A 24314-nucleotide genomic window follows, 5' to 3' on the forward strand; every position below is an offset into this window, starting at 1 on the left:
CTCATACATCCAGTGACCTGTTTAGCCCCATGATAACTATCACCAGTATATTGAAGCTGCATGGTATGTGATTGATTGTTCATAATGAGAAAAAATTGTTCACCACATATCAGCTGATGGTGAGACAAAAATTGAGTTGATTTTACACAGATAATTTAAGGAAAGGTTTAGCAAAGATTTTCAAGTGTGTGGATAGGGAAACGTACATGTAGATTATAAATGTTCTTAGGTAGAATCACATTTTCTAAGCATGAGTTTGACATTCCTCTCTTGGGAATGGTTTAATACTTGGGTGGTTCTCTGATCCCTGGTTTTGTCTAGCAGTCCTACAGATTAGATGGTGTTTGCACTGGGAAAAGAAGCCATTATTGCCACGTGATTTTGATCCTTATTCCCTCACACATCCCATTGGATGTTCCCCCTGCCACAGCTGGTCCTCTGATGACTCAAAGGCTCACTGTGCATCTAAAGAGCCCTGAGCTCAGTTCTGGAATACTCTATGACTTTCAGAGTGGAGTTTCCAGGCACAGGAGTTCTGCAATCTCACCGAATGGCTCATTCTTTACACTCAAACAAGTGAGGAGCAAGTAAAATCCTGCCCTTTCAGCAGCTGAACACACCCATAGGCTGAGAAGTTGGGTCTGTTTTTTGGAGATGCCAAGTCTGTTTTGCACAAAATACACAAGCATTGGTCACAAAGACCTGCTCAAATTGAAGTGTCTTATGTTTTTTCATATGTGCTCTTAAGAGCTGAGTCGAGATGGATGTCAGGCAGGTTGTCAGGCTGCAGGTAGCCTGACAACCTTTTCAGGAATTTTATAGCTCTGTGTTGTCACTGGGACCTATTTCTGACTGGGAAAATATTTTGTCTCAGGTTTTGAAACTGCAAAGTCTCTGGCATTGCACGGGGCACACGTGATCCTGGCCTGCAGGAGCCTGTCGAGAGGCGACGCCGCCGTGCAGCGCATCCTGGGGGAGTGGGTAAGTGATGTACAGAGTGTCCAACACTCAGCTCTGCTTTCCAAGACACAGAGTCTTTTGTGCATTATAAGAAATTCAATAGATATGGCATTGCCATGCAGGAATCTAAAGAGGGAGGCGTTTGTCTTACTGTGTAACATCCTGCCCGGTCGCTGGCGTGTTGGTGATGGAGGTTTTTCGTTTCCCGTGAGTGTGTTGGACTGCAAGGCTTGACTTGTTACCCGTGTTACCCACAGGTGCTTTGTAAGGGCAGAAATGTTTGAAAGAACCACTGAGGCGTTGTTTCAATAGGAAAATGGGAAAACCATCCAACAGGCCCCAAATTGTATCAAAAATAGACAAGTTTGGTCGTGTCATTGGAAAAGTGCAGCTTTTGGAGCCAAAAATCGCTGTGGGGATTGGAGCAGGGATGGGGATGGATCCCCCTCATCCATGGAATGAGCTGTGCTGGTCTCTGTCATGGTTTTTTTGGGAGCAGGGATGGGGATGGATCCAGAACCGAAGTGTCCATCCTTCTTCACTTGGTTGTACACAGTCAAATATTAGAGACAGCCACTGTTTTGCCCATAGTTTGCCTACAGTGAGAGATTTCAGGGGGTCGTTCTTACACTTTTAAAACACACGAATGTTTCCCTCATTTTCTATCCTAGTCCATCAGGCCCAGCAAAATTTATTTACTAACGGTTTTCAAATTCTAATTGTTCAGAAAAAGAGTCTCATCTGTAAGCTGGTAGCTGGAAAACCTTCAGTGAGTCTTTGTAATGGCTTTGTTGTTGTTTATTGAGAGGGACTAATTAACTTTGATTATTGCACTAATATTATGGCACTTTGACAGTCCCTCAGATTTATGACTCTGGGAAAATAAACAAATGAAATGCAGGTGCTGGAGCAGAAAGAATAAGTTATTACTGAACTTTAATTACTTGGAGTGTGTAACCAGGAGAGAATTAGTTGATGAATTACAAGATGCTTAAAATTTACATCAAATTGTAAGCAATCTTGAGGAAAACAAACACAAAAACCTGCCCCAAAGTCAGTTACTGAAAACAAAGAGACAAAGATTAATTTGATTGATTTCCTTCTAATATTAAAATATTGATGTAAAATATTAATTTTTAGCTTATAGGTGTAACTGCAGAGCAGGAAGTTGTTAATTGAAAATTCTTTCATACAATGAAAGAGCTTAAGAAAAATGTCAACAACCTCTGCATATGGTTCAGATGAATTCTCAATATGAAACTGCAACTGTTCTGCTGTGAAGAACTTCAAAGCATCTGCAGTGTTTTGTCTCCTTTGTAGGGAAAGCAAAATTATTGAAAGGAAATAGATTTACTTTTCAATTTGGAATCAATTTTTTAAAAAATACATCTGCTTAGGATGCAGCTTTACAAGGCCTCACGTGCATTTTCAGGTAGTATTTTCGGAAGCAGTAGTGCTACCCACTTGTTTTATGTTTTCTTGTAAATCTCTGAGATTAAGTCTCTGAGCTGCACTATAAATACCATGTTCCTCAGTAATTTGAGAAGTAGAAATTCAATAAATATTTTCCTACTCTTCAACTCGGTTTCCAAACCCCATGTTCTTCTAATTTGCATGAAATGTGCTCTTATAAAAAAAAAGAAAAAAACATTGCCAAATGGAGTTCCAGTGTGTTTACCTATCATAAGTGTGGAGTTACTACTGTGATGGTAATAAAATTGGTATCTCTATTAAAACATGTGTATTATCAAAAGCAATGTGTATCCTACGCTGACTTTTCTGTGGGACAGTGTCCTTTAGTAGTCAAGGTTTAAATGTTGGACACAGAATATTTCCTTTTTTATTCTTTGCTGTCTGATGCAAAAGAGAGTTCCACATGCTTTGCAAGAGACAAAATAATTAAAAACGTGTAACGAAACAACTTATTATTTCAGATTTTGATAAAATTATCTAATTGTTGTTCTGTATTAACTAAAACCTGAAATATATACGGGAAAAAAAATGTAATTCTTAAAAACCCAACAACAACCTTTGCCAAACCACAACAAACCAAAACGAACCCAAATCAAACCCACTGTAATGCAGCATTTAAAAATAAAATACAGTGCATGTAACAGTACTTGTGAAAACCACCCAGCTTGTTCCCTTGGTGAGTCTGTGTGTGACATCCGTGTCTGGAATTCCATAAACTGAGTGTCTGCAGAAACACAGCTCTGCTCTGGGGCCTGTTGTACTTCTGAACAAGTTGTTAGGCAAAAAAAAAAAAGCAGTTTCAATCCGCTTGTAATGAAAGCTGAAAATCAAGTTTATAAAGAGAAAATGGGATGGCTAAATGGCTTGGGAAAATCCAATTGTTAAGATTTAGAGAAAACAGCAGGAATAATGGGAGACAATGAGATTTTTTTCAGATTAGCTGCCATTACGTTTAATAAGCAAATTCAAACTGATCTTAACTGGCTGTTGGAGACAAATCTAGAAAACTTTGTTTATAACAATTTGTGCCTGAAGAGCTGTTTTATAGAGAATTTGAGCCATTTGAGTAGGGATTACCCGTATAAACTTGCTAATTACTTTAGATAACTCACATTTGCTTGCAACCTGCAGTATTCCAGTTATTTTCTTCCTAAGCTACAGCAGAATTTGCTAATATTGCAAATAAAGGGTGATTGCCTTGTGTAACTGGTCTGTCAAATCTAATTTTTATGGAGAGGTGTGGTTGGTTATATTGGTACAATCTAATACTTTGTACACATATATACATATAGACAGAGAAAGGAAGAAAAAGTATGTAAAAGCAGCAGACAAAAAGAGAGATCAGTCTAACTTTACATTTGATCTCTCGAAAATGAATGTTCATGCCCGACGACGTTCAATATCAATTTAAAACTGTTTGATAATTTCTTGCTCAGAAAAGAGGAAATTAGAATTCTAAGAGTTATGATTCATTTTAATCAGAAAGAAATTGTCAAGCATAAATCTCTCCTTGAGTAGTGAAAAGGCCTGAAAGCAGCCAAGAAAAAAATATCAATACTTTGCAAAGGAGGAATGATTGTTCCAATTCGTAGCTTAATTGACTTTGAGGCTTAATGAAAAACACTACAGTGCTGTTTGTACACATAGTTGCTGTGACAAACATGGAAATCTATGCTCCAGGAAGAGAAGCTAGGTAATTTATTTTACATTATTATTGATATAATTTTCTAATTGAGTATGAGCAGAATGTTTGGATAAGACTGCACAGCTCCAGATGTTAGTGGTATTCTCAAGAAAATACTTAAGAATATGAATGAATAAAATATTTCATAAATCACAGCTTTTCTTGCCAAGGAGCTCTCATTTATTTATTCCTGTCAAATAGTCTTTGAAGTAGATATTAAAAGATAAATTGTAAGTTTAATATTTCATAAAAAGTATAATGTTTCTTTTGTAATTCTTCCTCAGTGTTAAGCCTACAGCGACATTAAAGATTACAATACACTGTGAAAAGAAAACTTGGGTTTTCTTTTTAAGTAGCAACTTACAAGGTAGAGATGTGACAAGGGAAGAGAGAAAAGAAAAGCAACAAAACAAACGTGACTCCTTGCTGTATTCCTTTCCCCCGAAGTATTCTTCACCTAAGGAGTGATTTATATTCTTGCTGATTAAGTAGCTGAATGAAATTAAAACCTGATAAGTAAGTCTTTGTATTCCAGTTTTGATCTTCTAAAGCACAGAAGGATGAGGAGCAAACTGGCCATGTTTATACAGACCAGGGGCAACAGTTTTCATGTTTCAGCTCTGTGTGTTTTCCCCTCAAGGAAGGGGGGCTGATTTCCCACGAAGTGTTTTGTCTCCACTGCTGTCCTTGGTTTACAATTTTTTGTGTATAAGTGTCTAATACAGAACAGCTCTGTAAAACATTCTTCTGTCATAGTCACTTGATGCTAATGGATGCTAATCTTGACATAGAAGATAAAATTTCCTTTTCTATCTCCTTGGTGTTAATTTTGTGAGCTTTTCCTGTACACCAGTCAGGCTGTTAATACATAATTTCCATACTACGTGAGAACCCGCACAATAAATTGTTTTTGGAATTAACTTAGGTGAATGATTCCAGGGGGATATCTCATCATGGTTAGTGACAGATTTTCATTTATGGAAATAGATGAAGAATGTGTGGAAGATGGCTTTGGAGATGTAGCAAATACTGAAGGAAGCCACAGACTGTTAGTACAGAATTAGAGAGTTTCAAAGTGGTGCTAAATGAAAGCTCTTAAAAAATAACCTCTTCAGAGTGGGAATTATTTCAGAATTTCCTACCAGTAAAGCCCATGCATTGCTGTGAGAATATTATTTCCAATATTCTGTTGTTATTTTGTAATAAAGAGTTGTCTTGTTTCAAAGCAAGATACTCTAAAACTATGTGTTACTGGCTCACATGCCATCACAGTGTAATATACAGTTATAAAAACCTGCAGTATATAGACATATTTCATTTTCCAGTGCGTGAGTAGTGCCCATGCTGAAGAATCAAGGCAAAAGCAGTTATCCAAACCTTGCTGTGGGGAAAAGGCCTTGCCCACAGGAATTATCTTGTATTAAGTGGACTGGTAATACAATAAAAAAAATTCTGTGTCAACTTGTCTCACTTGCAGCTGTAGGCACTCAGCTAAAACATTACTGCCCCTGCTTTTTTTTGATTTTTAAGGGTGTGATCCAGACCCTTCTGAAGTGAAGGAACCTTTTAATTGGCTGATTGCAATAGAATCAGACCTTATGTTATTTGCAGTGAATTGATAGTATCAGCATTAACCAATCCTAGTGCTGGTAACAACTCTTTCAGACTAGTAGGAAAGTATGACCAGATTTTGGCCATAATGTTTAAGACTTCAGTAAGTTTCTGTGAGTAATTTGCTCAGCTGAGGCACCTTAAGAGAGTGATGTGTGCTGCAAAGCTGTTTTCCAAATACAGATGCTTAAAAAAAACCCCTCACATGAAGTTAAAAACATTTAACAATTTAATCAACATTTACATGGATGGATTGTTGAGATTTTTTTTTTTTTTTGGTACACTATAAACATATGGCATGAATTTAATTTCATTACAGATGCTGAGAAAAGGGAAAGGCAAATATTTATATTACATTCATGTTTTACCGTAAAAACACTGTTCACTTTGTTTATACAGTTCCACTGTTACAGTTTTTATGGTTAGTAATGAAACCACTGTAAAACAGAGTCTGAATTATACAGCAGATGTGTTAAGCCCCTAACTTTGAGGGTTGGGCATCCTTCTGAATACTGATATCATTTACTTAGAGTTGATGTATTGGCTGCAGCTGAACTGTTTCATACTTCTGTTCTCATCTCAGTGAGCTCTGCACTGTGACTGTGTAGATAGAGTTTTATTATTTATTATGATGGAGCTTTCAACCCAGGGGCACCCCCAAACCTGAAGGAACCCTTGGACCTGATAGCATTGCCCAAATCCAGGAACAAACCCTAAATCCAGATGCATCCCAAACCTGGCAGCACCCAGGTGTGTCTGAATTCATAATGCTGCACACAGCTGATAGAAAAACCCTCAGAGCACTCTCACAGCTATGAGATTGGAAGGTTTTTAAAAGAGTGAGACAATTTGCCATGATTTCCTCCTGTAAAGACAAAGTTGTCTTTTGAGTCAACTGAATTACTTTTGCCCTCATAATTCTATTCTCCTCCCAGTATCTGTTACACATACATATATAGATATAAAAAAATCTAAAATGTAATTTTGAAAGAAGTCACAGTATCTTACCATTCCTTAATTTTTTCTTCCAGTCAGCAGAATTTTATACATAGAAATGTCGAAGTGATCTTTTTGGTAATTTGTTTCTTTAGCACAGCCCTGCTGTTCTTAATCTGGAAATGTGAGTCACAAAATCCCTACCATGCCTAAAGCTTTATAATAATACTACTTAAATGCAGTTTGAGCTTTTTAACAAAAAAAAAAAAAAAAAAAAAATTTTGAGACAACCCCCAAACAGTGAAAGACCTCAGCATAACCCCTTTAAAAACTGCACTTCATGCTTAGTCTTCAATTAAACGTCACTAGGAGACACTGTGTGCTAAACAATATCACCAACCTGTCTGGAGAGGTCTGTTTTTTAAAAAAAAGAGTAGACTTTGTACATTGACTCGATTGTAGCTTATAGGATGCAAAATCTGGGTTTTCTCTGATATTGTATATATTTAGTGCAACATGGGTTGGGCCTTTTCCCGAACCTTTCCCTCTCAGAATCTTTTTTTTCAATAACTGTTTAGTGTTGTTGACGTTGAAAACTTACTTACTAAAGCCCAGGTAGATGTGTTCTTACATAAAGTGAGTTCTGCTGTCACTGGATTTCTGCTTGTCATTTCTGGGAGAGGAGGAATTAGAGTGTCTGGATATAATTTTTTTTTTTAAAACCATCTTCACAATTAATCTGATTGTAACATAAGCTTGTAATATATTCCATTAATGAAGAAGACAAGCTTAGCTTATGGTAAATACAGTACTAAGTGTTTATAGTGCATTTCATATTTTACATGATTCCCTTTATAATTCTGCTTATCTTTTCATTCTAATTCCCTAAAGGATGTATAAAAGAACCCCTAAAGAGAGTAATTACTGCTCTATTCCTTAACCAAGGCTCCTTTTGCAAAAAGAAATCTGAGCAGCTTTTTAAAGAAGGCAGTTTTAAATAAAAATGCAAATAAGCTGCTTTGTAACCACATTAATTACCCACCTAGCCTCTTATTACCGTGTTTGTATTGTTTGCAAACACTATTTACAGTCGTGTGGAAATTACCATTCCTGGGCTGGAGGAGGCTGCTGGTGGTGGGTTGTGCTTTGGAACCAATTAGAGTGAACCCTGTCTCCAGCAGGGCTCGGGGGAGCAGGAATAGCCTTGCAATGTCAAACCACGGCGTTCACTCCGGCTCCCTGTAATTATATTATTGGTCCTCTTTTGCCTCTGCAATGAGTTTCATTCTCTGCATTTTAAAACTTAACAGGCAGCACCGGGTCTTGCTGATGGTTTAATATTTCCTGGGATCGTTTTTGGTGGAAGTCGTGGTGAAATCCAGCGGGTTGGTTTTGTCCCCAGGTTGGTTCTTGGCTTTAATTTTGCTTAGAAGTCAACAAAAGCCTCGTGGTTCTGTTCAAGATCTCACACATTTCCGTGTCATCGATTGAAAACCCGACTTTATTAGTTTATTTCGTTATCAGAAGTGGACAGGGTGAAGTATCTGTTAGTATTAGAGGGCAATAATTGTAGGTATTTCAACACTTTGAAGCAACTCAGTGCTTCATAGTGAAATGTGGTCTTATTTGTTAAGTGCAGTGAACACTTGTTGCTTACCTGGTGTGAGTTGTGTTCATGTCTTGGTTTTCCCTGTCACGATTGTGAAATGGGCCTTTACTCTAAAAGTTGCTCAGAAATGAAAACTAAACCAAAGACATGTCTCAGCACTTGTGCTTTTAGGTTTATAAATGTTTCCAGATCCCAAAGAGCTTGATTTGATGGGTCTGCAGCGTGAAGGATCAGTTCTTTAAGATTTGTTTTTTTAGGCTGGTAACCAGTCTGTCAATCACTTATGTCAAATAAGTCTTTGGAAGTAGAGAAACACTTTTGGGTTGAGCTTTGTATGGGGAAGAAAATGTAGAGAGATAATTTTCTTCCTACTTGTGAAGTTGCACTGCATGGACCTGCAGCGCTGTGACAGTGTGATAATCTTTAAAGGATACTTGCAGATAAAGACAAAAATCTTAAAGGTCTGTATCAGTCCTGCTGTAACACTGAATACAGCAGAGCAAGAAAGCACCAACTCCAGGATGGTGTAGTACAACTCTGCAGATTTGTTATGCATTAAAAAGGAGAAGAAAAGTAAAAGAAGCACACTGCTGGATCACTTAGAGTTTTTAACAGTGACAAGGGATTAATGTGAGGGCGTCAAAAGAAGCACTGACTTGTTTCATGATCCACAATAGCTTATAAAACTGAAGATAATTATCAGGCTTATATGACTACAGAGCAGCATAAGTGACATAAAACAAGCACAGCTGGAGTCCAACAGGAATGCAGGAGATGTATAGAAAACAGGCTCGCTGAGTAAAGTGCTTAAAAGGTACTATTAATTTGGTTGCTTGTCAATTATATTTCTAAATCTGTTATTACTATAAAGCCAAAGCATCATATTTTTTGTTTAATTTACTGTCCTTTCTAATTTCTCCTCCTCCTTTAATTCCCTTTTATCCTGATAATCTTCAAAGAAGATGGTGAAGTGGGGACAGAAGAGCACTGGACTTTGCTTGGTCCCTTGAACTACTCTTTAACAGTCCATTGCTTTATCTTTTCTCTCACTCTGTGATATTTAGGTGTGAGAAATTACACTGCTTTCTCTGAAAGTCTCCATTTTAGCAATGCATGATGGGAGCTGCTTTTTATCATTTTGGCTCAGGTGGGGTCCACAAAACAGTTGTGGTTCTTTGGGTAATTTCACAAACCAATAATTGAAACCTTTGGTGTGTCCAAGACAGTCTTATTTTCGTATGAATAAGATGATTTGTTACCTGCTTATTTCGCTTAGCTGGTTAAGGCATGAGGGTGAAGACACCATTGTGCTGAAAATATACATGGTCCTTAACTTAGTAAGAGGTGTAATAAACCTAAGCTGTATCAACATGCTGCAATTCAAAAGAATGTATATTTATCTTTTTCATTAAAGGATCTGTTTCCAAAGCCCACTGAAAATACTGATTTTTGCCTTGAAGAGTTTTGGATCAAGCCCAATAAATCTGTATCCATTAAGACTGTTTTTACAAGGCAGAACTTTAGATACATGTTTCTGGCCATCTGACCACACTTAATTTGCCAATATTTGTGATAATTTGTGTTATTTCATGTCAAACGTGGGAAGGTGATTGTACTCTCCTGTGCTTAGTGGTGGGTTTGTTTTGTTTGGTTTTTATTTTTTTTTTCTTAATTAAATCTGGAACTGTGTTACTGAGATTTCTTAGAGCTGTGTGAAGGAGTGCACACAAGATATAACTCCCCTCTCATTATGAAATGAGGCGATTTGAAAAATCTTTATTTTGCCTTTTTCTGTTTTACGGCTTGGAAGGAAGCACTTCATCTAAATGTTCTGATTTTTGCATTAAACCACTAGTAATTTGGTTCCAATAAAGATACTCGGTGCATCATTTTGCAGAAGCACCTGTATTAGTATAAAAAAAGAAGCAGTAGCGTGCTGAACTTGTTCTTTCCCGTTTTTCATTTGAGGTCACTGAGGGATAGCATTAACTTCAACAAGAAACTTTGCTTATCAAATAGAAGTATGGAATTAATGCAGCAAAATGAATATTTGGGGTAGTTTTTGTTTTTGCTGGAGCCTGGCAAAGCAAGCCTTGAACCACCTAAATAAATCTTGAGTAGCTGATCCAAAATATAATGAAAAATTAGCATAAAATGTGTAATTAAATACTTTTTGTATTTCCACGTGTGCTTATCTAAACTGACATTATTTTAATTTTGAGTGAGAAATAAATCAGGACGTCTTTACCTTGGGCTTGTGCTTTGTAGATGCCTCTTTCAGGTCCTCTAAATCCTTACAAATATACAAAGGACAGCTGTGTGATTTGTGGGGTAGTTCTGGTCTTTTGGTACCCCTAATTCTTAAGAGAGACATTTTATGCTTGGACTGTAGTTTGATTTCAACTGAAACATCTTAAGGTGTCTTAGGCCTTGAATATTTGTTGGTTGTGGTGACAGAGAGCTGTTTGTACTTAAAGGTCCTAAACACACCGTGTTAGGCACCTTCAAAGGAGATCTTGAGTGAGTTTTGTACTCCAGATTCTTGACAACGTGGTAGGCTGGTGGCAGCATCTGATTCAACTTAGTTGCGTTGGTAGATGCTCTTTATGAAGATGGAATTAAATTGCTAAATAGGCTCATAGTTAATATCCCTTATTTTGCCAAGATGGAACTGCTAAATGCATCCTATTGACATGAGCTTTATGTATACTTGAAATGCTGTGACAGTATCATTGCAGTGAAAGACAGTGCAAGGGAAGTGCAGCAGGTACAGATCTGGTCTGAGTAAATGAATAAACACTCTTTTTTTTTTTTTTTTTTTTTTGGTTTTAAAGGAAAACATACAAATGACTTTGTTTCTTTGCTTTCTGGAGAGTCATCTCTACTCTGATTTCCCAGGGAACCAAGGCATGCTCAGTCACTGTATCTGCCCTTCCTTGTCTAATAACTTTTGGTCCCATAGAGTCTTTAGAAACAATTTTTTACAAAAGATAAAGATCCTTAGGATAATTAGGTTCCTTAAGCAGTGAGCTTTGCAAAAGGGTGAGTAACCAGTCAGTGGGAAGAACTGAAGGGACTTCAGAGAGAACCTTTGAGAGTAGGTGGGAAAGCAAGCACAGGACCCAGGTCAGGGAAGATTTCAGTCTGCACTTGGATTGTGCTGTGGTGCTTTGGGTGTTAAGAGTTCTCACAGAATTGTTACTCTGCTGTGTAAAAGAATGACCTGTAAACTACCTGCAGCTTCCAGACAGGACATCAGGAGAACTGAAGTGGTGGTGACCTTCTCTGTGCCAGGGTGACATTTATGCCTTGTGTGGCCAGGGAGCTTTAGTATTTTCCTCAGTTATACTGTCTTATAAGTTTTAGGAACTGGTCATTAATATAGTCATGTTTAACATGTTATGGTTACAAACAAAGACATGAATGTATGCACTCATTTCTAATTAATTTGTGTAATTATGTTTTATAATCTAGGTGTTTGCAAAGCAGAACGTAGTACACCCCATTTACTGTCTGCTGTAGCTAATAAAAAATAATAGAATGAAATAAATCTTGAAACTAACTTTAATTGTAAGTATAGATTAGTTGTAAATTATATCTTTGTTGTGTTTATTTTTAATTCTGCAGTGTTGCAGGTTTGTAGAGCATCCCAATTAGTGTAGTTATTCGAAGTAATGATGAGTTAATTGCTGTAAATGCTGAATGTTGTTTCTGTGACGATTTAAATACAGTACAGAGATACTTTTCTAAAATGTAGGACTAGAAATAAAGGGAAAAAGGAAGCGTTGACAATAATGAGACCAGTTAATTTTATAAAGATTTTTTTCATTCAAAGTGATGATGCAGATAAGATGATTAAAAACACGGGAAGAAGAAAGAAATATAACAATTAAGAATAAAATCTCGGCGTCTCAGCTAATACCATTATAAACATGGACACAAATGAGGTAAACCTGTATTTTTCACTATGCATTCATGTGTTAATTGAGAAGAGGCATTTGATTGAGTTCATCTGAGACCAAATTCTGCTCTTGTGACTCTGCTTGTGTTCACTCTCTGAAGCCTCTCTGGCTCTGCAGCTCCTCTCGTGCAGGTTGGTGGCCTTCCATGTCAGTAGTGCTGCTCTGCCACCTAAGGCAGTCAGTGTTGTCAAGTTTGTTGTTGTGAATGTGTTTAAAGAGTGGAAAATGCCTCTAGCTCGAAAGTGGAGTGTGTTTTCCTTTCTGATGAACAGTAGTAAATCCTACCCTTTTGGAGGTTGTGTGGTGTACCTGTGAGGAATGAGCTGATCCACGAGGTTTCCTTGAGCATGCATGCTGTAAGAGATATTAATAGCTTCCTTCAGCAGTGTCCCACTTAGAGTAGCTTTGAAATGCAATATTTCATCCTGTCCTGGTTAAATTAACCTTACATTTTCCTGTGAAATGGCATGACTACCTAGAGAAAATTTGAAGTGTGCTCTGTACATTCACACTGCAGGGGGGAAAAATGGTATCCAGGATAGTATTTATGCATTAAATATTTACTTTCAATTGAGGGTTGGTTGTCTCTCAGTTGAGTGCAGATTTGGTAATGGAAACTGGTGCCATGCACTTCTCTGTTTGGTGACCTTTTTAAATAATCAGAGAAATATTAAAACTCCTGCAGTCAGTTGCTGTGACTTTAGTGATAAGCTGGATTTTTACATGCAAAAGACTTTATAAAGCATCAGCAGAAAACTGTTCCTCTGCTTGCTAAGAATGGTGCAGTAAGGGAGAAGCTCTTCCACTCCTTTGGGGCAGTTTTGAGAGCCCTTCCCTGTACCAGGAATTCACTGAGAGAATAAGGCTGAGAAAAACAATGCACAAACCTGAAAGTCACAGACATTCAGGTTCATCTGTTTGGTCCTGTTATGACAGAAATCATTATGAGTTTGATAGATTTATTTACAAAGACTTGCTTCAATATTTAAAGTACATCTATTCCAGCATTCTTCATTTCAAGCTCGGCTGTGGATCAAGATGAAAGAAAAATTAAATTGTGTATTGAAGAGCTGTTAATTGAACTGCACTGCATTTAGCAAGGGAGCATCAGCTTCAGGCAGTCAATACTACAGAGAATTTTTAATGTACTGTATCACTAGATTGTCAGTTTGTATTGGAGAATGCAAACAGACTGCTTCGACTGATGGTAAAGCCCTGAAAACTTTTAAGTTGTTGAGTGGAGAAAATGTTATTTTACTTTGATATGTTGTGACAAAGTTGTTGATGCAACCAGGAACAACATTTTTTTTTAGGTGAATATTATTTGAATATTGATTGCTGTCTATTTATTCTTTAAATGGGTAAAGATTGTGTACTGATTTTTTTTTTTAAATGGGAGCAAAAAGAATTCTACAGAATTCTTGAACTTGCACAAATGTTACTTTGCAATTTGAGCAGCTCTGAAAGTCTCATTTAAAAATATTAGTTCTCTCCAGATATAATTCTGGAAAATAGCATATCAAAAAGCTTTAGAAATGCTTTAGAAAAATGTTATCTCTCTTTCCTAAGGCAGTGTTAATTTCTTTTGTAGTTAATCTTTTGCGCTGGAATTTAGTACATTTATAGTTAAAGATTCTTTTTAACAGCTAAATTATTTAAGCACGTCTTCTAGGGTAACATGGTCTGTTTGGTGTTAAGTATGGAATACTTTTTATTTCATTTTCTTCACTGATAAAAATGAAATGACCAGAGGCATTTGTAGAACCAGAACAGATTTAGGGCTATGGTGTTAGATTAAAGATGTACTATTCCAAGACATAGCTTGTTACAGCTGTCATACTTCAGGATAAAATTCTTCCTTTTGATGGTCCTTACAGGGCTTAAAGTCTGCCTTCAGAAAAGCCAAAATGAATCTGAAACTTGTTAATAATCTGTGGATTTTTCCATAAACGTGATAGGTCTCAAGTAAGTTAAAAATGCCAGTGACTGCTGGTGCATTGTCTTCTCTTGGAGCACAAAGATCATTTGTAGAGGTTGGGTTTAGTCTGGTTCTTCTTGGTACCCCTGTGGCATCTGAGGAGATGGAGTGGCCTTTTTTACCAACACTCAAATACCACACAGTAGAAGAGAGTTTTGTTCCAGTTGTGTAGAAGAAGAGTCTTCACTAGTGTGAAAACATGGGTGGCTTCAAAAGGTACTGAAGTCTCACCAAACCGGTGAAAGTCTTATGGCTCTAAAAACAAAATAGAAGAGCCAAGTCCACTGTGTGTAAGTACCTGACTTGGCTTCATTAATCTGGGGTTCTGCAGCCAAACTTTCTGCAGAGCTGACAGCTGTGCAGGGAGGGGAAAGGTGTTCACACAGATTTCATCCCATAGCTGCTCACCCCGGTGGGCTGATGTTGCTGAAGCCAGGATGGATGTTGCTTATGTGCTGTCAAATTGTTGTTGCATTTTGCAAGTTTATTTCTAGTGGTTTCCCCTTGGTAAAGTCTTGGAATGTTTCTTACCAGGTGAAAAACTGCAAGAAGGGTGGTACTGCATATTCTGAACACCCTGGTATTTTGCCTTCCAGGTTTCAAAGAGTTAGGGCCAGGATCAAAGATGTGTATTTGATTTAAAGACTATGGTGAAATATTTGAACTTAGACTTGTGTGCTGCTTACTTGGTTTTTCAGAAAGATTACAGTTACTGAAATATTACACTTCAAAGTTGTGTAAGAAAACCCTACTTCATATTAGAAGCTATAATTTTAGTACCTAAAATACCTTTTATGCAATTCAAGTAAAAGTCATTGTGCTGTATGCCTATTACTTTGAATATTTGCTTGAAATAGTAATGTCTAGCAACATATTCAGTGATTTTGCAACCCTTGTCTGTGTGAGACTGTTTGACAACGTGAATACATACAGTAATGTTGAAGAGCCCTTTGCATGGCAGCTTGACTATCAGAGTAATTAAGAGAGTTGTCTGAAGCTCTGGTAAATGTCATAAATCAGAGGTCATCTTGAAATCATGCAGAAGTCAACTAAAATTCTTCAATTTTATTTTTGTGTGGGTAAATCCTGTATCTTCTGCATAGTGTGCAATGGTCTGATTCTGAGAACCATTGTAACAGATTTAATGCAGGGTACACAAGTAAATCCATTAATGTAGTTGAAAATTTACAAAAAAAATGCAATTGAGATGTCCAGCAAGATCAGGTCTCCATAACGTGTTGTTTTATTGTTGGAAGAATGGAAATTTTCTTTCCATGAAGAAAATTCAAGTTGAGTGGCTTCCCTGTGACTCTAAGGTAGTTAAAGTTTAAATGTTAATAGGCTTCAAGAAGATGTGCATGCATGTTTTTTTTTTTTTATTAGACTACCGGTTAATTTGTGCAAACTCCTCATCTCCAGGCAATCTGATTAAAAAAATTGTATGTTTCCTGTTTCTCTGTGCACTGTGTAGCTGCATGAGGCAATATCTTTAAAATGTAAAAAAGCCTACAAAATGCACAGTCTGATAACAACAACAAATCTAATCTAAAGTGACAACTGGGAGACTTTCCCAGACGTTTTTCTCTTTAATGTAACATGACTTTAAATTGATGCAGCCCCACAGTGATTGAAAAACTCTCAGAGCTTGTCTCCCATGATTACATTTCTGATCTGTACAACTTAATTTTTTAACTGGGTGAGTCTCACTTTTGCGAATGAGCAGTTTGCTTCTGTTTCGAGGGGGTGAGTTTTGTGGATGCAAAAAGCAGTGGAACTGCAATGCTGTGGAAAGTAATAATATTCCTGATAGTGATCCTGGTCAGCAACGTGGACCTGTTCAAGTCTCTGAGTGATCCTGAAGTCATCTGGTGGGTAAGGCACTGTGTTGAGTGCTGGTTTATACTTGTCTGGTGAATCTAGTGCTAAATTAACAGAATTAAGAATAAACTTTGGGTAACTTCCCCCCCTCTCAAAATACCTTTTTTAAAAGCATTTTAAATCTGCTTAAGGTTTTTTATATCTTTATAATTGCTTCCTTTTTTTTTTTTTTTTTTGAGTGTTATTGAAATAGGATACCTGTTATGTTACCTTAAGCAAACAAACATAAAACCCTCTCAGGGTTCCTGAGATGCTTTATTGTGAAACAAGCCACTTGAAATTTAATGATGAACTGAAACTGTATGTGTCCCTGATAGATTTGATATTTTATAGAGAGAAGATATGAAGGGTGAAATGACAATATTTTTTATCCTTATTCCATGGTTGTGTCTGGAGCTGGAGCTGTAGGTTGACATTTGGGTTTCTCGTTATAATTTAGGTGACGGATTGTAAATTTTAAGTTAAGGGATCCACTTACCAAGCAGGAAAGAAACACGACTCCTTTAGCCAAGGATCCTTTCTTGTGTTCTCCTCTCCCCAGTTATCCCAAGTCTCAGCCTCTGGGTCAATGGGACAGCACAGAGCAAGGCAAATACTGGGGCTGTGTCACCCTGAGTGGGATGGGAATGAGGGTTCACAGTTAGGAATGTGGGCAAGGAATAATGTCTGGAGCTGAGGGGGGTGGAGGAAGGTGGAGGAGGTGGCACATGTGAAGGGAACAGATTAGAAGGTCAAAACACTTGATACTGGCCACAGTTTTTGTTTTGAATATAGTTGGAAAACCAAGAATTGGTTTGTAACTTCCATAAATTGTTGAAAATTGTATTTTCGGATAGCCCTCGTTTTATCCTAGCTTTTTCTCTGTATTTTTCTAGTATGGAAACACATAAATCCTCATTTACCTTTTCATTTACCTTTAAAAATGTATAAAGTCTGAAGAATGATATATGTAAAGCAATACTTTATAATACTTATAACTGCTTCTGGGCCTGCCTTCTAGATCTATGTGCAGGAAAAATGGTCATGTGTAAGAAGAAGTGTCCTGTGGTCAGTTTTGTAATACAGATTCTAAAAATCTGTTATTTATTTCTTTATTGCTTCTCTCAGAAGCAGAAAATGATGCCCATGGGTAGATGCAGTGGTTGGTTGATATCAGTTGGAAATAAAAAGAAATAAAAGCCTTTGAAATGTCGTAGCTGTGTTTTATATCAGTGATGCATCATACTGTGTTGTTCTTATGAGATTGTGCCTGACTTATGCCAGGGCAGAGCAATTGGGGTTTCAGGAGACTGTGGATTTAATCCATAAAATGCTGGACAATGTGCAGGACAGGTAACAGGCACAACAGATAATCTTTTTGAAGGAGAAAGCAGCGAGGTGAGTGTTGTAGTCCTTAGGAACATTTCAGCTGCCTTGGTTGAAGCAGTGGAGGAAAAAAATGGAATAACAATTCTATTAAAATGTCAGATTTTTGGAACAGTGCAATAGAACCTAAACCAGGTGAAAATAGGTTTAAGAGTTTAAGATTTCTAATATTATATTTTTCCATCAGCTTTAGTAACCAAGCAGTTTATTTCATTGCTCGAATAAAAACCATACTATTTTGTGATCTACATCTTGGTCATGGAGATCTACCTCTGATGATGATGATGACAATTTCAATTTTGATTTCAAATCCTTCTTCTAGTTTAGCTTGCATAACCTACTTATAAGAGTATTATTTTGCAGTACCTCTAAATTTAAATAGCAGCTCAGAGCCATCAAGACAGTGGTTATCTTGCCAAAATGGTCAAGTCATTGGCCAAAATAAACATGAATCTGGAGACTTCCTGGTGAATGCCTGGAAATTATAGCCATGCAAACATATCAGAGTGCACATTTGTATTATAAACTAGTCAAGCTACTTCATCTGTTTAGTTGCATAAACCCAGTGTCTGTAAGTCTTAAGAAACTTGTTACCAAAAAAGTCAAGTTTTTTGGTAAGAATATAGCAAAAACTTTGCCACCTGGAGAATGATTTTTTTAGGATCACTTTTTTTTTTTTTCCCCTCAAGAGAAAGTAGATATATTTCATTGTATTTAACTTACTTGAGAAATTAAACAATTCAGTATTCAATTGACTTTTTCTCTGCGACTTCTGCTTTATTTGAGCATAACCTGTTCTCTTCATATTGCCAGTTTGTTAAAGGGCCTTTCTGGTGCAGAAAAAGCTGGGGGATCAGGATTGCATTTCAAGCAGTTCAGCCATGTCCTTGGCATCTCATTCAAATCACGTCCAGTTCAGTTATTCAGTCACTGGATTGGACTCATGAAGTCCTGTGTGGAGTTGGAAGAGATTTCTTTTTCTTTCAGTGGTGAACAACACTGGAATTATTTGTAATTTTTCTTTCATTCTCTTTCCATGCCAACTTCCAGAGAAGGGATATGGTCAGGGAATATGAATAACTGTGGTTTCTACCTTTACTCCTGTTGCTAAGCCCCACACACTTAAAAAAACACTCTTGGCAGAGCTGGTTTTGGTGGTGAGTTGGTGCAGACACTTGTGCACAGGCTTTCTCCATCCCATCTCATCCTGTGTTCAGCAACCCTTGGGGTTTGCATTTTGAGACCTAACCTAACCCATCTTTACCAAGGTGACTGTGGGTTTATCTGGATTTGCCCTCCAGGATATTTTTAATTAGATATAAAGGAATGAATACATTACTTTAAATTATTTTGATGAAAGAATTCTTGCACTGTCATTAACAATGAGTTAAATGAGCTAAAACTTCCCTCTAGTTCTCTATCTTTTGATGAGGAAACAAAGCAGTTCTTTGCATGATTAAGATTTGTGGTATCACGCCTGAAATGAGAAGCCATAATATATGCTTTCTAATTTGTGTAGGTTTTTTTAACTCCTGCATGACCACTCCTTCTTTTTGTGCCTATTTTTACAGCCGGTTTTGTTTTGTTTTCCTTTGATTTCAGACGCTGACATCATAAGTTTTTGTCTATGTTTTTATTTTTCCTTTACTGCTAAGGAGGGTGTTTGATTCCATAGGCACCTCAAAGAGAGTTGGCCTTGAGAATTCCCGAGGCTCTTTAGAAACTTCAGATCTGGTTGGTTTTAGACCCATTAGGCTGAATATGAATATTTGATAGTTGGTGATGATTAAACCTTAGCAAGGTGTGTGAAAACATGTGGAAAACCTCAGGGCAACAAGCTAATCCCTTCAGTCATTTGAAGTGTGCCAGGAGTTCAGAAAGCTGATTTCCAGTGGCAGTTTTACAGTATTTTACTGACTTTAAGTATAGCAGCAGTTTGAACAACATGTACAGAGAGCAGTTAGAGAAACCATGCAGGTTGTTTACTCTTGGAGAAAGGTGATTATTCCAGTAAAAGAAATAAAGGGATTAAATTTTGTTGTTGATAGAGCTCTTGACCGAATCTCAGAATATATTATTGTGTAACATGGGTTGTTGACTTATTCAGTATTTCCAATTGTTCTTGATACACACCTCCTCACAGAGTTTAGGCAAAAAGAGCTGCCCAGGCCAAGAATCATCTGCCAAAAAAATTATCAGATAGTCTTTAGTATCTTAAGACTTTTTAAAAGAAAGGTGTAATCATTTGCCTTATGGATTTTGATTCATCTCAGTTCTAACCTCTGCTTTCCAACCATGAAAAATCATTAAATGTTGCAAGATTCAGAGTTTCCTCAGGAAAGTTGCAGATGCATTATTACATCCATCATTCTGCGAATGGGAATTGATTCCTGTGTTCTTGGAGCACTGGGCCCATCGTGCATCGTTTCGAGTGGCTCTTTTGGAACACGTAGAGCAGAACAACTGAGGTGGGATATTTGGGATCAGTGGCTTGTTGACGTGGGATGTTTTCCTCTGAGCTTTAATTCGATCTGGAGCACAGTAAACCCCAGCATAATTGGCTTGAACTGCGGGTCTGAAGATGGCAGGTTATTTAAAATATCGGGGAATGCAAACTGTAACAGTAATGCCTTAAGAGTGGCAAAGGTGCATATTCTGCTAAATAAACTTCAGTAATTACTTTAGGGGGTTTTCCTCTGCAACACTGTAATTTTTCTAGTTTATATTCTTCACAGACTGCTGACCACAGTGACAGTTTTGCTGTTCTTGTACAAAATAGCTCACACATGTGTGCACCTGGTCTTCATTACTGTTACATTGCATATATGGTAATGGCAGAATGGGAAATTTTCTTTTCTGATTTCTGCTGATGACGCCTTGTTTCGGGTACAGCACTTTACAAATACATTGTTCATTAAGTGTCAGTATCCATTAAGGAGCACGAACAGGCAAAAGGACTGCACAAAACATTCGCATAATTTTCACAACAAGGAAGTATTTACTTATAAAAGGCTTTTAAAAGTACCCCAACAACCCAGCATTAACTTTTTTGAACTGTCAACAATATGAACATTCTTGTTTTACCTTACTAAGGCAAATATATTTGCAATAACAAAGCATAAATAGGCAAGAAAACCTTTGAAAAATAGTATCCAGCTATATAAGGTACTGACTAAACAGAACAGGAGCACTGAAAACCCACTTCTAAAAAGTTAGCCTTGGAAATATAATTAGAAGTATGGTGATTAAAATCTATTTTTGGCTGAGTTCACTTGCACATTTTAGTATGCTACGGCTAATTTGACCCACTGTATTTTAGAAAATCTTTATTCTCGTTGATTTTTGGTTTCCTTGCAAAGACTTTTGCTGGAAACGTGTGATCCTGAGGAGTTGCTTCCAAACCTACAAGTTATGCATCAGACTGCCAAACAGAAGGAGCAGTGGGGAGGTTGCCTGGCCGACTGAAGGCAGGGAAAGGTGGAGAGCTCTTGTCTCTCTGGGAATGACTGGAACGTCTGGATCAATAGGAATCCTGTCAAAAGCCATCCTTTGCAGAGGGGATACGTGAGCACAGCCCCAGGAGCTGGCAGAGTTTGGACTGTAGCTTTTAAAGAGTGGTAGGTTTGTTCTCTGTTCCGTGCAGAGGGAATGGGATGTGCTGGAGCCAGGATTTCTGTGTCACCACGAGATGTCACTCTTTTGTTAGGAAAAAGTCCATCCGATGGCATGAATATCTGGAAAATAAATTATGTGGCCCTAAAGGGTGAAAATGTAGGAATTTGAGGAAGAAAATTCTTTGATGTCTTCAGTTGGATCGTGTGCTACTTGAATAGGCACAATGTACACACGTTGACATCAGTATTTCCAGGTTTGTTAGGGTTCTAGTTTTTCAAGCTGGAAGGATTGTAGCAGGATTTAATTTGTTTATAGGTCAGCAAATATTTGGGCTTGCAACATGGCAGCTGAGGTGGATAAGTCGTTGTTTTAATCTTATTTACAAAATTAGAAGATACTTAAATATCTGTGCCATGTAGCCTTGTGGAAAGTATGGAACTACCCAAAGTCCATCAGTCACACTCCCTACTGACATGGAGCAATAGTGACATCCTGTGGGAAAGGTTTAAAAAGGAGGCAAACAAAGGCTTAGTCCTGTAGTCATGCTGGATTCTGTTTGGATTTGTCCATGTAATTTTTTTGTATTTTGGAGCCAGTGTCTCAAAAGTAAATTAATATCCATTGTGAACTGTGATTAGAGCATCAGAGCTTTCTGTGCTTTCATTTACACTGTTTTTGGGTATTGAATTATCAATTGCATTACAGGAGTGCTCGTGTTTAACTTTGATCAGGACAAAAAAAATTTAGAAATATTATACAATTTTATGACCATATGATTTCCCAATGTGCTAGGACATTTTACATGTGTTTTTTCCTCTAAAATTGAAGATCACGCATAGGTTTTACTGTATCTTTAAATGGGATCTAAGGAATTAATTGAAATTCTTTTAAAAATCATTGTTCAAATCAGAAGTAATGAGAAAAAATTTTCTTATATAAAAAAGTATGATTAAATTTAATAAAAATGTGCACTCTGAAGTACCATAAGATCTTGTTCTGATAACAGAATTAGTGCCAGAGGTTCCAGTATTTCAAGCTAGATATAGAATTATATACTTATGTAACAAGATTGCAACAGAAATTAAAGGAATTGGAGTGATGTTGTTGGAATGATGAGACTTTGGCTGCTGAGTAATCCAGGTGCTTTTCTTTTTTTCCCCTTAATCTTTATTAGCCTGTTTTTTAAAGCATGGATTGAAAGACTATCTGATAGGTTTAAAAAAGAGAAGTATTTACACCTCGTGTTGTAATTCACTGTACGTCTGGCAAGAAGAAATATAAAACTCGTATTTCTGTACTGTTTCTTTTCCCCAGTTTTAAAAATAGAGATGGATAAAATTGCAGCACTATCCCCATGTGAGAGGATTATTTGCACATCTGTCTAAGGTTAGTACCTCCTGTGTGGTTATCAGCATCCTTCACTGTGCTGGCTGAAAAAGGGCCAGATGATGAGTGGCGCCTTGCAAGATTAACTTTGTATTGGTAGTCATTAAACAGTGGGAATTTTTACAAACTGGCAGTTTGGGATGCTGAAAAAAAAAAAAAAAAAGAAAAAGTGGAGAAAGAGTGTTATAATAGTTGGTTGCACATACAGCATCTAGAATAGACTTGGGCTGCTGGCAACAAGTGTGATGGAACAGTTGGTGAACAGAGGCGTAATAAACAGCTGTCAGGAGGTAAACTGACACCTCTGATGTCCAAAATTGTATTAATCCAGGATTAACAAAAAAAGTTAGAGGTATCTATCTGTTTTACAGCAAGATCAATTGCTGCTAAAATAATTCCTGAAGGAGGGTACCCTTTCTGTTTTAAGTGAGGGAGGTGTGAAGACCACGCGGTCGGTGTGTCCGTCCCGACGCTCTGTGGCGATGCTGACAGAGCTAATTTGAAAACAAATCTGCTAAATGTGGTTTTAGCCATTTTTTCTAGGGCGGTTTAAACATGTCATTAACTTCAAAAGAGGTGAGGGGAGGATTCTTTGCACATGCATGTGAAGGACTGTAAAAGTGATTGGCAAACTGAGATTAAATTTTGAATATTTTTGTGTAATCACCGTTAATTTGGTTTTGCAGACCCATTCCTGGCAGATATCTGTGGGAACCAGATGGCTAAGTTGTGTTGACTGGAAGCAGATTTTCAGATGCTTTTTACAGAAGCTCTTTATAATTGATTTGCTGGCAGATTAAGAGTTACTCATGAGATGCATTTTGTTTTGCCCCTCTGTTTAAAAAAGTGTACTGTCTTGTGCAGCTGTACTTAAATCTTTGAATCTGCAAATAACATCAGTTGTGGTGAGGATCTCTTTGTGAGCACAGAAATATTTGAGAAAGGTCTGAAAATTGAGGATGAGTAGCAGTAATGAGTCAAATCCTAAAGCTTCTGCTCCAATTTATGAAGCATTTTTATTGAATTTTCTTTTCCAGTTGATAGAATCTCACTCTCTGAAGACTTAAACTATTTTAACTGAATAAATGTGATCATTTTCATTGTGCAACTTTGATCTCATGCCTTTTGTTGTTGTTCTGGATTATTTTATCAGAGTGCTTTTTCTTTCATGTATAAAATCAGTTCAAATTAACCTTATTATTCAGACTTGTATTTGAACCCTTCTGCAGAAGGAAGTAGCAAAGCTGAAACTTTTTGTACTTTGTGACTGCTGAAGTTTACGTGGATTCAAGAGGAATTGGTCAGATTAATGAAAGGAAATGTAATAAAAAAAGTTGTTAGACAGCAAGTACTGTCTCTGACTCTGGATGTCCTGAGCTTAAAACTTGAGAGTAGGAGAGTATCCCAAGGCAGTGTCATATTTTTGTATTCTTCCTTAGGCATTAGAGAGTGAGAACTCAGCTTCTGTGAATAGATGGGTATAGTCTTTAATTATATATGATATATTTATTTTTGCCTCAGGATCTCTGTCACAGCTTGTGCAGGCAGGATTTGAAGATTCGAGGGACACCATGGCAGTGCATGTTGTGGTGGAGGAGATGTGTTAGTAGCAGGGTGGGTGACTGTGAGGTCCAGGGAGTGCTTGTCTTGAACATTTAAATAGTTCTTTATTGCAGCCAAATTTTCCTCTTCGCCTATGACGTTAATCTGCAAAGATGTCGTTAAGAGAATTGGTTTTCTTTTGGAGAATCACAGAACGTTTTGAGTTTGTTTCTGATCCAGAGTTTTCATTTAATTTGTTTTAATCGCATTGAAAAGAAAAACCTTAAAAGAAAACGTTTGTCTAAAGCAAATTTA

At 37.2% G+C, this 24314-nt stretch overlaps 1 protein-coding gene across 2 annotated transcripts in view; it reads left to right on the forward strand.

The window, feature by feature from the left end:
- WWOX (WW domain containing oxidoreductase) overlaps nucleotides 1-24314 on the forward strand; it is a 492462-nt gene that overhangs the window by 23014 nt on the left and 445134 nt on the right. For both annotated transcript variants that reach the window (XM_064670919.1, XM_064670920.1), the window contains exon 5: nucleotides 875-981. In XM_064670919.1, the coding sequence (XP_064526989.1) occupies nucleotides 875-981 (107 nt within the window). The remainder of the gene's footprint in view (nucleotides 1-874; nucleotides 982-24314) is intronic.

Source organism: Pseudopipra pipra, chromosome 14 (assembly GCF_036250125.1).
Source record: "Pseudopipra pipra isolate bDixPip1 chromosome 14, bDixPip1.hap1, whole genome shotgun sequence".
NCBI lineage: Eukaryota > Metazoa > Chordata > Aves > Passeriformes > Pipridae > Pseudopipra > Pseudopipra pipra.